A 13,081-nucleotide genomic window follows, 5' to 3' on the forward strand; every position below is an offset into this window, starting at 1 on the left:
TGCGAGACTATAAAATACTGAAAATACATTAAAAAATAAGATGATGTATTTTTGCAACAGTTAAAAAAAATGCCTCCATCCTGATCTTTGTCATCCAATCAGGGAATCCCTAATTGATTATAACTGGTTTAAAGTCTGTTTGATTGTCTCACTGCTCAACTAATTTATTCCACTAAACAGAGACTAAGCTGTAAAAACGTGCATCTATCTTTTCTCTAAATTACTTTCATGTGAGGCGAGCTTTTGCACGTGTGTGTTTGCACCTGACGGCATCTCAGAAGAAGTTCTTGATGAGCGGAGTGACCAGCTTCACCCACAGCTTGACGTGGCGGTCGGGCCGCTCGAACGTGGAACCGGACACTTCTGTGGATCGCTGGTACAACGTCTCCTGCTCCTGGGAGATGCAAACACAGGTGTGCGTTCAGTAACGACTCGCACACTCACTCACGCATCATCGCTTCTGAATGTGCTGTGAGGAAACAAAGAGCCGAACCTCCTGCAGCTGGCTCTGCAGTTCCTCGTTCTCCGTTACTATGGCGATCTGGGCCTCCAGGTCACGGTGAACGGAGCGGTAACCGAAATTAGGGGAGCCAATTAGAGTGAGGCAAGGCCGGTCCTGCCCCTGGAGGTAATACCACAGACCTGCAGGAGAGCAGAAGTGGAGTGAGCCAGTGAGGAGGTAATGCTTCAGAGAGCCGCTTCCAGCAGAGACTTCTGTCGGCCTCAAACCACAACTAAAAGGAAGCACATGCAGAAATCCCCAGCGTCGATCCAAAACCCCAAAATATGAGAGAGAGTGAGTGTGCATCCTTGTCCTGAGGCTACGACAGAGTGACTGTACAAGCCTTCGTCTCTCACGCTACATACCGCTGTGACCACAAGAAGAACAGCAGAGCAGCAGCGAGAGTAACGACTTTTAGGATTTTCAGCGAGGAGCCAAACAGCGAATCCTGGCCTACGCTGTAATATCTCATTAGACTCTGGAAGGGTTTGTTGTGCAAAGACAAAAATGACAATGAAATACTGAGGATATTCTTCCATTTTTCAGGAGATAATAATGGAAACTGACTGAACCTCAAACACTGACCTCTGTCAAGTTCTTCTTAGTTATGCTGCTGGGGGGCCTCTCTCAATGCACTGAGCCCTTTTCTCATTATCTAAACATGTACTATATATACCATTATCTCATTGCATTCACTCTGTGTCTTTTCTCAGAGTGTCCCTGGCCCCAGAGCTGGATGCTTCTGATCTGTGGTTGCTGTCCCACCAACTATCTTAGACTCCATCATGTCCACTGTGGGATGCTGCTGCTGTTTTTCCTCACCCTCACTGCTTCCAGCTGCCCATTTCCACCAGTCTACTGTCCATCACGCTCACTATACCTGATATGTTTATCTGCATACTGTAAGAATTTTACTACCAGCTATATATGCAGTATATTTACTGCCAGAGCCGTACGCCATAACACTAAACTATGAATCAGTTTCAATGATGGCTAGTATTTTGTACGTACGTTCGCTGGATTTTGGTTGATTTTTATGTGAACGTTCATAAGAAACATTTTTAACATTTCTTTTTATCGCCAAAAAATGTTCAAAGATTTCCCAAAAATGTTGAAAATGTAGACATCAGAAGTTTCACTGTGAAAATATTATTTTTTCTCCACAATTTCAAACTTTAACCCGGGTCAACATTGACTAGCAGGAGGGTTAAGGAGATTTAAGAGCATATAAATGTAATTCAACTCGGGCTGTACCCGAATATCCGGATATTCGTTCGTTATGGCACTATCCGGATATTAATTTGGCATCCGAATATTCGCCCCCCACCCCCCGTCGGACGTTACCGGGCTGAAAGAATATGCCGCGTTACCGTCTTTCCTCCGCCTTCGGCCCACATCGGCACTTATCGGCTCATCTCATCATGTGATCACATAAACATATACGCATATGTCTATAACATATACAGAAATGTCTATGTGATCACCCCCTCCTCCCCCCAGACGAAAATATTCGGAGCCCGTCTCTTCCCTGCGCCTTCGGCCCACTTCGGCTCATCCCGCCGTGTTCTTCGGCTCATTTCGGCTCCTCCATTGGTGTCTGTAAACACCACCCGAATGGCCGGGTGGCTGCCGACTCTGACGTTGCATAAACACAAGACAAGATGCCGAAGACCTCTGCTGAAGACAAAACGAAGGCAACGAAGGTCGGTTTACACTGGGTTCAATCTGACATCAGGAAATGTTGGCCAGAACTTTCTAAAAATGAAAAAGGATCCGAATTTTCGGGCCGTCTGTGTCACAAGCCGCCGCCCCGCCACGCTGCGCCGCCCCCCCGGCCCCCCCCCATCGGACGTTACGGGGCGGAACGAATATTCGGATATTCGTCTTTAATAGGGCCCGAATATTCGGAGGCCAGAAACCACTATTCGGGCCAGCCCTAAATTCAACCACGTCCTCATCTCTCAAACTGCTACATATTGGATTCTGAGATTCTTAAAAACCCTCATGTATGAAACAAAGAAAGAGCTCTAAACATGCGTGAGAATCAGCTCAAGAACACTGGTATTTACAGTGTGTACGTATACGGCATCAGCAGACATAAATCCCAAACACTCTGCAAGACTGCACTCGTGTCTATTAGTCATATTTACATAAACCTCACACCCTAAATTAACTGTAGGTGATGACAAGCTTTCCTTTAAATTACTTTTGTGGTACTTGTTGCCCCTAAAACAAAATGTAGAGAGACAAAACTTGACTGAACATCAGGTGAAGGTAAATGACGCATCAATCTGCATGTTTCCGTTGACTGTCAAATGAGAAGAAGGACGTGAGAAACAATTTGGAAAAAGAAAATAGTTTGGGTGTAAAATAATATAATAACTGCCCCAGGAGGAGGATAATCGGCCTCATTATTATGTGGTTAATTGGAGAGGAGTCATTTACAGGAACCATTCCTGAAGGTGAAGCTTTATTTTTGTATTTTGCGGTCTGGTGATATTTTTGAAGTTCAACTGATAAACAACTTTATTCAACCACCGATTGAAGGTTCTGAAATCCCCCCACGAGAAATGTTTTTTAAACAATTTTTTGGCCCATTTAATGAAATCCACCGATTAGCGACTCATTATGGTCTGTTTAATTATCACCATCTGCGAATTTTATATGATTTTGTTTCACCTTCATTAGCTTCAATCATCTCTAGGGCGAAACTCTCTACAACCACAAGCATGTGAGGGTTCTAATAATGCGAAGTTAGTCATCAAAGGGTCCAATTTTAAAGCCACTAAACTACAAGTGCATCGAAACTTATGTACTAAAATACATAGATGCTGATTAGCTGCTCAAAAAAATTACGGTAACGCTTAATCATCACAGCGTAACATCGATCTGTCCAGACAGGAAGCAGAACCTTAATGATTTGTTTTCTATATCTATTTACGTGTATTATTAATTAGTATTTATCTTTTCTTTCTGCTGCGTTTAGTTATTGCTAGGCCCTTCTGTCTTTGTCTCTTTGCAAAAACGTAGATGAACATAGCTATGTATATTTATTATAAATCATCCTCGCTATCATTATTATTATTATTATTATTGTAATTGTTTATAAATGGTAGTATTTTGAAGAAGCAGGAAGGACAGATTTACAATCATTTGTGTAAGAAGGCGTGGGATTAGGGATTTGTTACTGGCACGTCGAGCAATTTTATTAAAGTGGAAAGATGGCTCCCCTCCTTCCCATGCACAGTGGCTGCAAGATGTCATGTCTGGTTTAAAGTTAGAAAAAAATAAGATGCTCACTGACACAAACTCCTGGTGCTTTTGAAGATATTTGGGGTCTATTCATGCAGGCATTTCCAGCTCTGTGATTCACTCAATACTGTATAGTGCAATCTTTCTATTGTTGTACTGGAGTTAATATACAGTTAAGCAGTGGTGGGATGGGTGGGAAGGGTTTTTTTTTTTTGTAGTTTTTTTCTTTTTTATTATGTTCTATTTTCAATTTTGTCCTTTTTACATAAACTGAAGTACATATATACATGTCTTTTATTGTGATTCACACATTATATCTGTATCTTATGTTTATTTTATTTATAAGAAGATTTTGTGAGCAAATTTTTTTTTCTCTTTACAAATGTACATATACCTTCATTTGAAAACAATAAAAATATTTTGGATTAAAAAAGAAGGCGTGGGATTAGATAAGCTTCGACTTCTTCCCGCTCCTTTTTGAGCAAGTTTTTTATCGTTTTCTTTTTATGTTGAAATGTTGAAAATCAGCTTTCAAAAAAACAAAAATAACTGTCAATCGTCCTCTCAGTGTGTTAGTAACTTTAGTTTCCACTGTCTATTTTTACGTCATTCTGTTTTCTATAAATCACACTGTGTAAATCCGTGATTTAAGAGTTTCTGTAAATTTTGGGGGGCAGAAATTAGGACAATAACAGCAACAATATGCCACACATGTCCATCGACAAGGAAGTATAAGAAGACCTCAGCTTGTGAGCTTTATTTAGTAGCATCCATGTTCATTTGAATTCAAATATTCTGCTAACTGGACTTACGGGGAGTTTTCTACATCTGTCAGTAACGTTTTCTGAGAGTGGAATTTTATTCAGTTTTGAACACATTCTCTGTAATCTGTCGACTTTGATACCGACAGCGTTTTATTTATTCAACCAGGAAGTCCCATTGAGATGAGAGACATCTTTTACAAGAGTGACCTGGAAAAGTTTGCAGCCATACAAAATTTAAAAGTTCTGTAAAACTCACCCATGGCACAAAACAGTTTGGGGGCTGTTCAAGGACGGTGACCTCTTAAAATCATCCTCATTTACGGGCAACAAAAAATTGTTTCCTTGTCTGAAAAAAATCCAGAAATTCAGCAAATAAAATTGTCCAAATTTCTGAAAATTTGCAAAACCTTCAGGAAGAAAATTCCAATAATTCCTTAAAAGTTTCCCTTAAAAGTTTTATTTTTTAAAAAAATCATCCAAATTGGGCAAAAAAATCTTGTAAATACTTTCAAAAACTGAGTAAAAATCTTCCAAAAAAATCCTAAAAATATCTAAAGTGATTCCATATATATCAGTAAAGCTTAATATTTTCTTAAGAACATTCACAAAAAAATCAACCAAAATCCAGCAAAATTTGCTGGATTTTGGTTGATTTTTTGTGAATGTTCTTAAGAAACATTTTTAATATTTCTTCTTTTTTTTCCACCAAAAATGTTCAAAGATTTCCCAAAAATGCTGAAAAAGTGGACATCAGAAGTTTCACTGTGATAATATTTTTTCTCCACATTTTCAAACTGTAAAACGGGTTAATTTTAACCCGCAGGACGACACGACGGTTTAAACATTGACAGTCCTCCTTTACTGCGTTCTTTATGACGTTCTTAAACTCATTAACGGATGTGAATGTTTCTAGTTGAAACATTTTTGCAGACTATTCCATGACGATGATGCATGATGGGAGAACATCGCCTTGCCAAAGTCTGTTAGAACCCGAGGAACATTCAAAAGCGACCACTTGGAGGTGTGCAGATGGAAGCTACGAGAGCTGAAAGTGAGAAGGGCGTTGAGGTATTCTGGGAGTTTTCCCAGCAGAGCTTTACAAACACATCCTAGTTTTACGACTGCTTCGTCATGGCCAAACAAATCATAAACAATACAGTGTGAGTGGAAGATTTCTGCATGGGAAATGACAACGTTGAGAAGAGACACTTTGAAACTGTCAACAATTTAGTTTGTTAGTTTTTCTTGTAAACAAACAAACAAACAATATATATCATTTGTATTTGTTTGTGTCTGTCTAATGCAGCCACACTTTCATATTTCACGAAAATATCTGAGATTGTGTAAAATTTTAATGGTGTCTGAAAACGTTTTCCCATCATTGTACGAACAATCAGCAGCACTTCTAAATGAATTTACACTCTGACACAGTTTACTCTCAGATCTGTGCTTGCAGACGTTTGATAAATGAGGCTTCTGGTTTTAATAGCAGGAGTTCACTGCGATCATCACCATTGTTGTTTACGTTTCTTCTATTGCACACGCTGAGACTGGAGAGACCAGATCCACCATCTCCTCCTCCAACCCAAACTTCTACCGTCATCCTCTACCAGCTCACCTCCTCCTTCTCTGTTGTCTCTGTTAACATGCTGCTGTTGCAAATTAACTTCCTATTAAGGATCAATAAAGTACATATCCTATTCTTAAGCCTACAGTAATCGTGGAGCAGAGTGTTGCTTCAGGCTGCTCCGGTTTCACCCACCTTTGGCGTGGAAGGTCCACTGTGGTCTGTGGTACTCGTGCAGGTGGACTCTCTCCTGCTGGCCCAGCCGGCACACCTGGTTGTAGAACTGCCTGGCGATGTGGATGTACGCCGCAGGAATGGCTCCGGCGACGCCTTTGGCCCCGAAGAACCCGTTGACCTCCGGGGAGGCGGTGAGGATCCGGTAGCTGGCTCCGGCCCCGAGGACCAGACTCATGTAGGCCCGGGTCAGATTAAAGTAACCCGATGTTAGAAACACAGTGGAGTCGGGCCCGGCGTCTGTCAGCAGCCGCTGGAGGGTCAACGCAAGACAGGAAGTGAAGAAAGAGGACTAACAATCGTGGTTTTCAGACTTAATTCTTCATATTGTAAAAACAAAACTAACTGCAGCTGATTATTTAGCATGAAGACGGACTTCATGACCTCAGGGGTGTCAAACATGCGGCCCGTGGGCCAAAACCGGCCCTACAGAGGGTCCAATCCGGCCCGCGAGACGACTTAGTAAAGCGTAAAAATTACAGAGAAGATATTAACTGCAGATTGTAAATTTGTAAAGCTTTAAATTTAAAATAGTTTGTAGACCATGACAATCTGTTTGGATCATAAAGTAAAATACTAGACTGCTCATTGTTCTTCTGTCATTTTGTGTCTCATTTTTGTAATATTTTTTGTCTTGTTCTCGTTGTTTTTTTTTGTCTATTGTTGCCTGACTTTTGTCTCATGCTTTTGTCGTTTTGTTTCGCGTTTTTGTCATTTTGTGTTTCCTTTTTGTCTCGCTTGTGTCCGTCTTATTTTTGTCGCTTTGTTGTCTCGTTTGTGTCCGTTCTGTAATATTCTGTCTTTTTGTTTGTCTGAATTTTGTCGTTTGTCTCACGATTTTCTCATTTTTGTTTCCTTTTTGCCTCGCTTGTGTCTTTTGTCATATTTTTGTCGTTTTGTTCCTTTTTTGTCTCGTCTGTCTCCATTTTTTTGTCACTTTGTAACATTTTTGTCCTTTTTTGTTTTGTTCTGTGTCGTTTGTCTCATTTTTGTCATTTTGCGTCTCATCGTTGTGACATTTTGTCTTGTATTTGTTGTTTTTTGTCTGACTTCTGTTGTTTGTCTCGTGTTTTTGTCATTTTGATTCTCACTTTTGTCATTTTGTGTTTCCTTTTTGTCTCATTTGTGTTGTCTATTTTTTGGCGTTTTGTTCTTTTTTAGTCTCTTTTTTTGTTTTGTTTCAGGCTGTTTGTCTTGTTTTTCCAATTTTGTGTCTCATTTTTGTAATATTTTGTCTGTTTTTGTTGTTTTTACATGAGTGTATTAAATATTTTTATTACTTTTATCATCCAATTGTTTTTTGTTTCATTGCTCATTTTATTCTCTTATACCCCCTATGTAATTTCTTATTTATTTCATTTATTCACTACTATAATCATTAGGAGCGGCATGGATCAGTGGGTAGAGTGGCCGTCTTGCAATCGGAAGGTTGCCGGTTCGATCCTCGGCCCGTCGTGCTCATGTCGAGGTGTCCCTGAGAAAGACACCTAACCCTAACTGCTCCTGATGGGTCGTGGTTAGTGCCTTGCATGGCAGCTTCCGCCATCAGTGTGTGAATGTGACGTATCTTGTAAAGCGCTTTGGGTACCTTGCAGGTATAGTAAAAGCGCTACATGAATACAGACCATTTACCATTATTTTTAGGCTTGTGTTTATCATCTATTTTCCTTTCATTCCACTCGGATGTGGCATTTTATTATTTTTCTATCTGCTAGTGTTGTACTAATTTTTTTAAATAGAATATTTCACCATGTTTGTACTGACCTGCTTCCTGTTTGTCACTGTTCATTCTGAGTATCCGTCCTTTCTTTTCAGGACGGCCTGTACAGCACTTTGTAAACTCTGTTTTTAAAGGGTAATAAATAAATAAAACCACTGTGCAAACAGAACTTTTTAACTGGACAGATTTAATGGTGGAACGTGCTTTTATAAGATTAATTTCATGATATTCTGGTAAAACATTTACTGTGAATTGAGTAATTTTTGGTCAGTAAGAGATTCTATATTTCAGGAATTTGATTAAATTTACCCTTATTTTCTCTTTTCTGAAAATTACTGGTGTTTTTTTCTAATTGAAAAAAGTCAGATTAAAAATGTGACTGTAAATATTGCAGTTAAAAATGATTTATACAGCGTTTTTAAACTCCTGCATCACCATCAGTTAAATTCTAGCAAACAAAGACACAATAAATAATAACTAGTACAATCCTGCAACAAACTAAAATCGCTAAATGTTTGCTAAAACTCTACTTCTACTTTTCTGCTTGTGATGCTGGTGTGTTGAACACCACTATATCAGACTAGAGATCCTTTAATTGTGTTTATTGTGTGACTAATAAACCCTGAATAAACGTTCAAATATTTATCTGCGGTTTATTAGTCAAATAGGAGCTTTTTAGTCATCATCTTATTAGGAACACGCTGAAACTTTCCTTTATGTGACGTGTGCTTAACCAAATGAGAAAATCGCCAGCGAGTTGAAGACTTAACAACTTGACGTGTCGTTTATTTGTTTCTGTCAGTTTGAGCTCTAAAATCGACCAATCGGAGGAGGCCGGAGGCTCACCTTTGTGACCTGCTCGTCCATCTGGATGCCCAGAGGTTTCATCTGCACCAGAGGAAACACCCAGGTGTCCTCCTCCCCCTCGCTCAGGCCTTCGTCCTCAGAGTCCTCCAGCCGCTGCCTCACGTGTGCCGTGTTCACCACCTCCATGATGCGCTCCCTCGCCGACGCCGAGAAGTCCTGCCGGTTGCCTGGTTGCCGTGGAGACACAGAGGGAGAGCGATTGTGAGCGAGGGTGAGTGGGAGTCGGGTCACAGTGATCTCTGGGTCACAGCGGTCTGGGCTTGATGGGTTATTACTTTGAGGCTTTAATGTCATTTTCATGCAGTTTCAGGGTAAAATGTTGCGTCAGGGCAGTGGTAGTTATGGTTGAAGTGAATGTAAGATTACAAAACATCAATCCAAGTCAGTGAGAGGAGAGAGAAGGATACAGATGGGAGTAAAAACAGTCAGTCAGTTAAAGAGCTTGTTTCCGATTAGTTGGCAAATACCCAAGGAAAGCAGTGTTTTAGGATTAAAGAACCAGTTTGCCCCCAATCACAAAAATTATGCAAGAAAGTAAAATTAAAGAGTCCATAATTTACTATTTTTGTTTCTCTCTTTAAGGTGGTATGTTATATGGCTGTGCTTTTGTGCTTTGTCCATGCTAAACATGTTTATTCTCTCCCATAGAAAACGCTGCTCCTTATCTATTTGATGAAAACTGCCAGAAGGAGATGAAAAAAAAACAGAACGAGACAATAAAACTACCACAAAGAGAGGAAACCTACCAGAAAGAGACAAAAACTAGCAGAGACAAAAAAAAAGAGTTGAAAACTACCAGTAAAAGACTAAAACTACCACAGAGACAAAAAACTACCAGGAAGAGACAAAAAAACATTAGAACAAGATGAAAAACTAAAAAAAACAAAAAACAGAAAGAGACAAAAACTAGCAGAGACAAAAAAAGAGTTGAAAACTACCAGTAAAAGACTAAAACTACCACAGAGACAAAAAACTACCAGGAAGAGATAAAAAAAATATTACAACAAGATGAAAACTACAAGAAAAATAGAAAGAGACAAAAACTACCAGAAAGAGAAGAAAAATTACCCGAAAGAGACGAAAACTACCAGAAAAAGACAAAAAACTACCTGAAAGGGACAAAAACAACTGGAAAGAGACAAAGAACTACCAGAAAGAGACAAAAACTAGTAGAGACAAAAAAAAGAGTTGAAAACTACCAGTAAAAGACTAAAACTACCACAGAGACAAAAAACTACCAGAAAGAGACAAAAAAAACTACCAGAAGGAGATTTAAAAAAAAACAAAAACATTACAACAAGATGAAAACTACAAGAAAAAAAATAGAAAGACAAAAACTTCCAGAAAGAGAAGAAAAATTACCCGAAAGAGACGAAAACTACCAGAAAAAGACAAAAAAAAACTACATGAAAGGGACAAAAACAACTGGAAAGAGACAAAGAACTACCAAAAAGAGACGAAAACTACTAGAAAGAAATGAAATTACCAGAAAGAGACAAAAAAACACAAGAAAGAGATAAAAATCTACCAGAAAGAGACAAAAAAAACTACCAGAGACAAAGGTGTCATTTTATTTTTGTAACTCGTGTTTTTAATTGTGTCTGACCACGTTCTACTGGAGAAATATTATCCAAGAGTGGCAGCTAGAAACAGCAGCTTCTCTAGCTGTTTTTCTGCAGGAAACATCAAAAATGAATTTCTTTTTATCTTATCACACTACAGTAAAGGTCATAACCTCATCATAAATCTAACAACCATCCATTCAGCGTGCTTATTTAACCACTCATCTGGTTTTAGATCTCTGAACCGACACAAAATAAGTTTGCTGCAGTGTCCTTTAATGTCTTTTTGTGCTGCTTTTAGACTAATCAGAGCGCAGTAATTAGAATTATGCGTGGGACGTCCTGGCTAGCTAACTGGATACATCCATTAAAAATAGCACCAGCTATATCGAAATAAGATAATCCTTTTTCTGTGCATTTTCTTGGCATTTAAGTCTTTTCTGGAGACTGACAGGAAAACACGAGCAGAAGGAACACGTTGACACGCAGCAACAATCGCCAGGAATTCTACACTCGGCAACTTATTTCTTGGAACGCTGTGAAAACGCCAAGAAACATTCCTGTAGAAATGCCTGCCAAGAAAAAAAAAACGTTGGCAGGAAGAACCAGCCTCAAGACTTGATTGTTTGGGGAAAAAAATCAACACAAACAGCAGAGCCTGATTATCTGGTTCTGCATCTCCACAGGTGAGTGAGAAAGTTTGTTCCTCGTTTGGGTGAGGTGACCCTTTAGCCCGAAGGAAAAGAAACAACACTTACAGCTTTATCTCTTATCAGGTATCACCAACTTCCTGCAGATAAGACAGCTATTTCTGGGATACATATAGCTGCACTTCATTATTGAATATCAGTTGTAAATCTCATAAGTCATTACTGCTGCTAACTGTGTGTATCAGTTCCAACTACATTTCTCCTTCCAGCAACACTGTGACATCACAACTCTATTCCTGGTGTTCGTTTCCATGGCGGTGCAGACATGATGTCATTCATCCCTCAAACTAACATCCTGGCAGCCTGCGCTCTGGTTACGGACACACTGCATGAGAGTGTGTGTGTGCGTTTGTGTGTGTGTGTGGAGGCTAAATCCTGACGATTCCACATCCGGCTGCATGGCGAGCCAACCCCAAGAGCTCTCCACATCGTTCTCACTGAGCTCGTCTCTCCGACCAGCGCCTCTTCGCCTGTCTAAGCTTTCAAGCTCCATTAGCGGAGTCGGCCGGCTCCCCGCTGCTGAAAACCACGCTGTAACCGAGCGCCGGGTGTCACGCGCTGTCAAAACATGTTGGAGGGTAAACACGCGTCTGTGTGCACACACGGCCGTGTTCGGTTTCTACCTTTGTACGGGTGCACCATCCCCTCCAGCACGGTGACCGAGTCGTCGGGCTGAAGCTGCAGGGAGACGTCCCCCACGGCCGCCACCAGGTCGGAGAAGAAGTCGGCCACCTCCCGGCAGTTCTCCAGCAGCACGTAGCGATCCTGTCTGTTGGTGAAGTACGAGTCGCTCAGGTTGGCCCTGAAAAGTGACAACGAGAAGCCGATTAGTAAGGAAAGTGAAGACCAGACAGTGTGTTCTGGTGAGAGGGAGTAAAGAAGAGAAAACAGATGTTTCTTAGGAAAAACAGCCTTAAACCCCTAATAATCCCATAATCTGTGTATCAAAGTTACAAACACTACCAGTCAAAAGTTGGGACACACCTTCTCATTCAATGGTTTCTATTTAGTTATTTTAGGGATGTCCGATATTGGCTTTTTTTACCAATAACTAATATTGTTCAACTCTCAATTTCCAAATCCGATACCGATATATGTGGGCTATTTAACTAATTTTAGGTAGCATCACACATCTCCTGTCGTGGAATTAACACATCAGGCCTAATTTTATTGTGATGCCCCACTGGATGCATTCTGAAATGCAACAAAGCTTTCCATTTGTAAACATTGTCTGTGCAGAAAAAGAAAATTATTTCAACTTAAGTTACGGAAAACATGCCATATTTACGCCTTTTCTTTTTTAATTGTCTTAAACAACAGTTCACTCTCTTCCTCTATGAGTCGGTAAATGCCAGCAAAATCCAGGCATTATTTTATTGGTTTTCATGATAAAAAAGGCAAAAAAATGATATTACATTTTTATGTCAATATCAGGTCAAAAAAATATCGGTGGGCCGATATGAGATCTTCTGCTTGACCATTTTAGCATAAACCACGGATATTTAAAGACGTATCTGGCATCTTTCTGAGTTGTTTTTTTTCTTCCAAATTGCCCATCAACCCACTTTAAGCAAACATTTTGATATATCAAGCTAAAATTTCACAGGTATCTTTCTAAATATCCATATTTTATGCTATGAAATGTTCGGACAAATTAACGGAGGTCGAGCAGAAATTAGTCAAAAATTTTGATGATTTGAGATTTTTTAACTCCCCTCTTAACCCCCAAAACCACAGCAGTTTTGACAGCAAGTTATGTTTAAAAAAACTCATTTGAAAATCCCCAAGTTTTCACAGCTACAAACTGGAAAAATAGAAGATATAATCAAATTTTCAACTTTCCGACCGTCCGTGAAATACTCATCTGTGACGTGTTATTCCAAATCTGACTTAAAATCATAAT

The 13,081-nt window shown here is 39.8% G+C and overlaps 2 protein-coding genes across 2 annotated transcripts in view; both read right to left on the minus strand.

Moving 5' to 3' along the window:
• Nucleotides 1-13,081, minus strand: part of eef2k (eukaryotic elongation factor 2 kinase) — a 235,678-nt gene that overhangs the window by 152,717 nt on the left and 69,880 nt on the right. The gene's annotated exons all lie outside the window — the stretch shown is intronic.
• LOC110948390 (CDP-diacylglycerol--glycerol-3-phosphate 3-phosphatidyltransferase, mitochondrial) overlaps nt 1-13,081 on the minus strand; it is a 40,516-nt gene that overhangs the window by 7,437 nt on the left and 19,998 nt on the right. The window contains exons 6-10 of the mRNA XM_022189894.2: nt 11,802-11,980; nt 8,886-9,073; nt 6,281-6,572; nt 494-642; nt 264-394 (exon numbers count right to left, since the gene is read on the minus strand). Of these exons, the coding sequence (XP_022045586.1) occupies nt 275-394; nt 494-642; nt 6,281-6,572; nt 8,886-9,073; nt 11,802-11,980 (928 nt within the window). The 3' untranslated portion in view covers nt 264-274. The remainder of the gene's footprint in view (nt 1-263; nt 395-493; nt 643-6,280; nt 6,573-8,885; nt 9,074-11,801; nt 11,981-13,081) is intronic.

Source organism: Acanthochromis polyacanthus, chromosome 19, assembly GCF_021347895.1.
Source record: "Acanthochromis polyacanthus isolate Apoly-LR-REF ecotype Palm Island chromosome 19, KAUST_Apoly_ChrSc, whole genome shotgun sequence".
Taxonomy (NCBI): domain Eukaryota; kingdom Metazoa; phylum Chordata; class Actinopteri; family Pomacentridae; genus Acanthochromis; species Acanthochromis polyacanthus.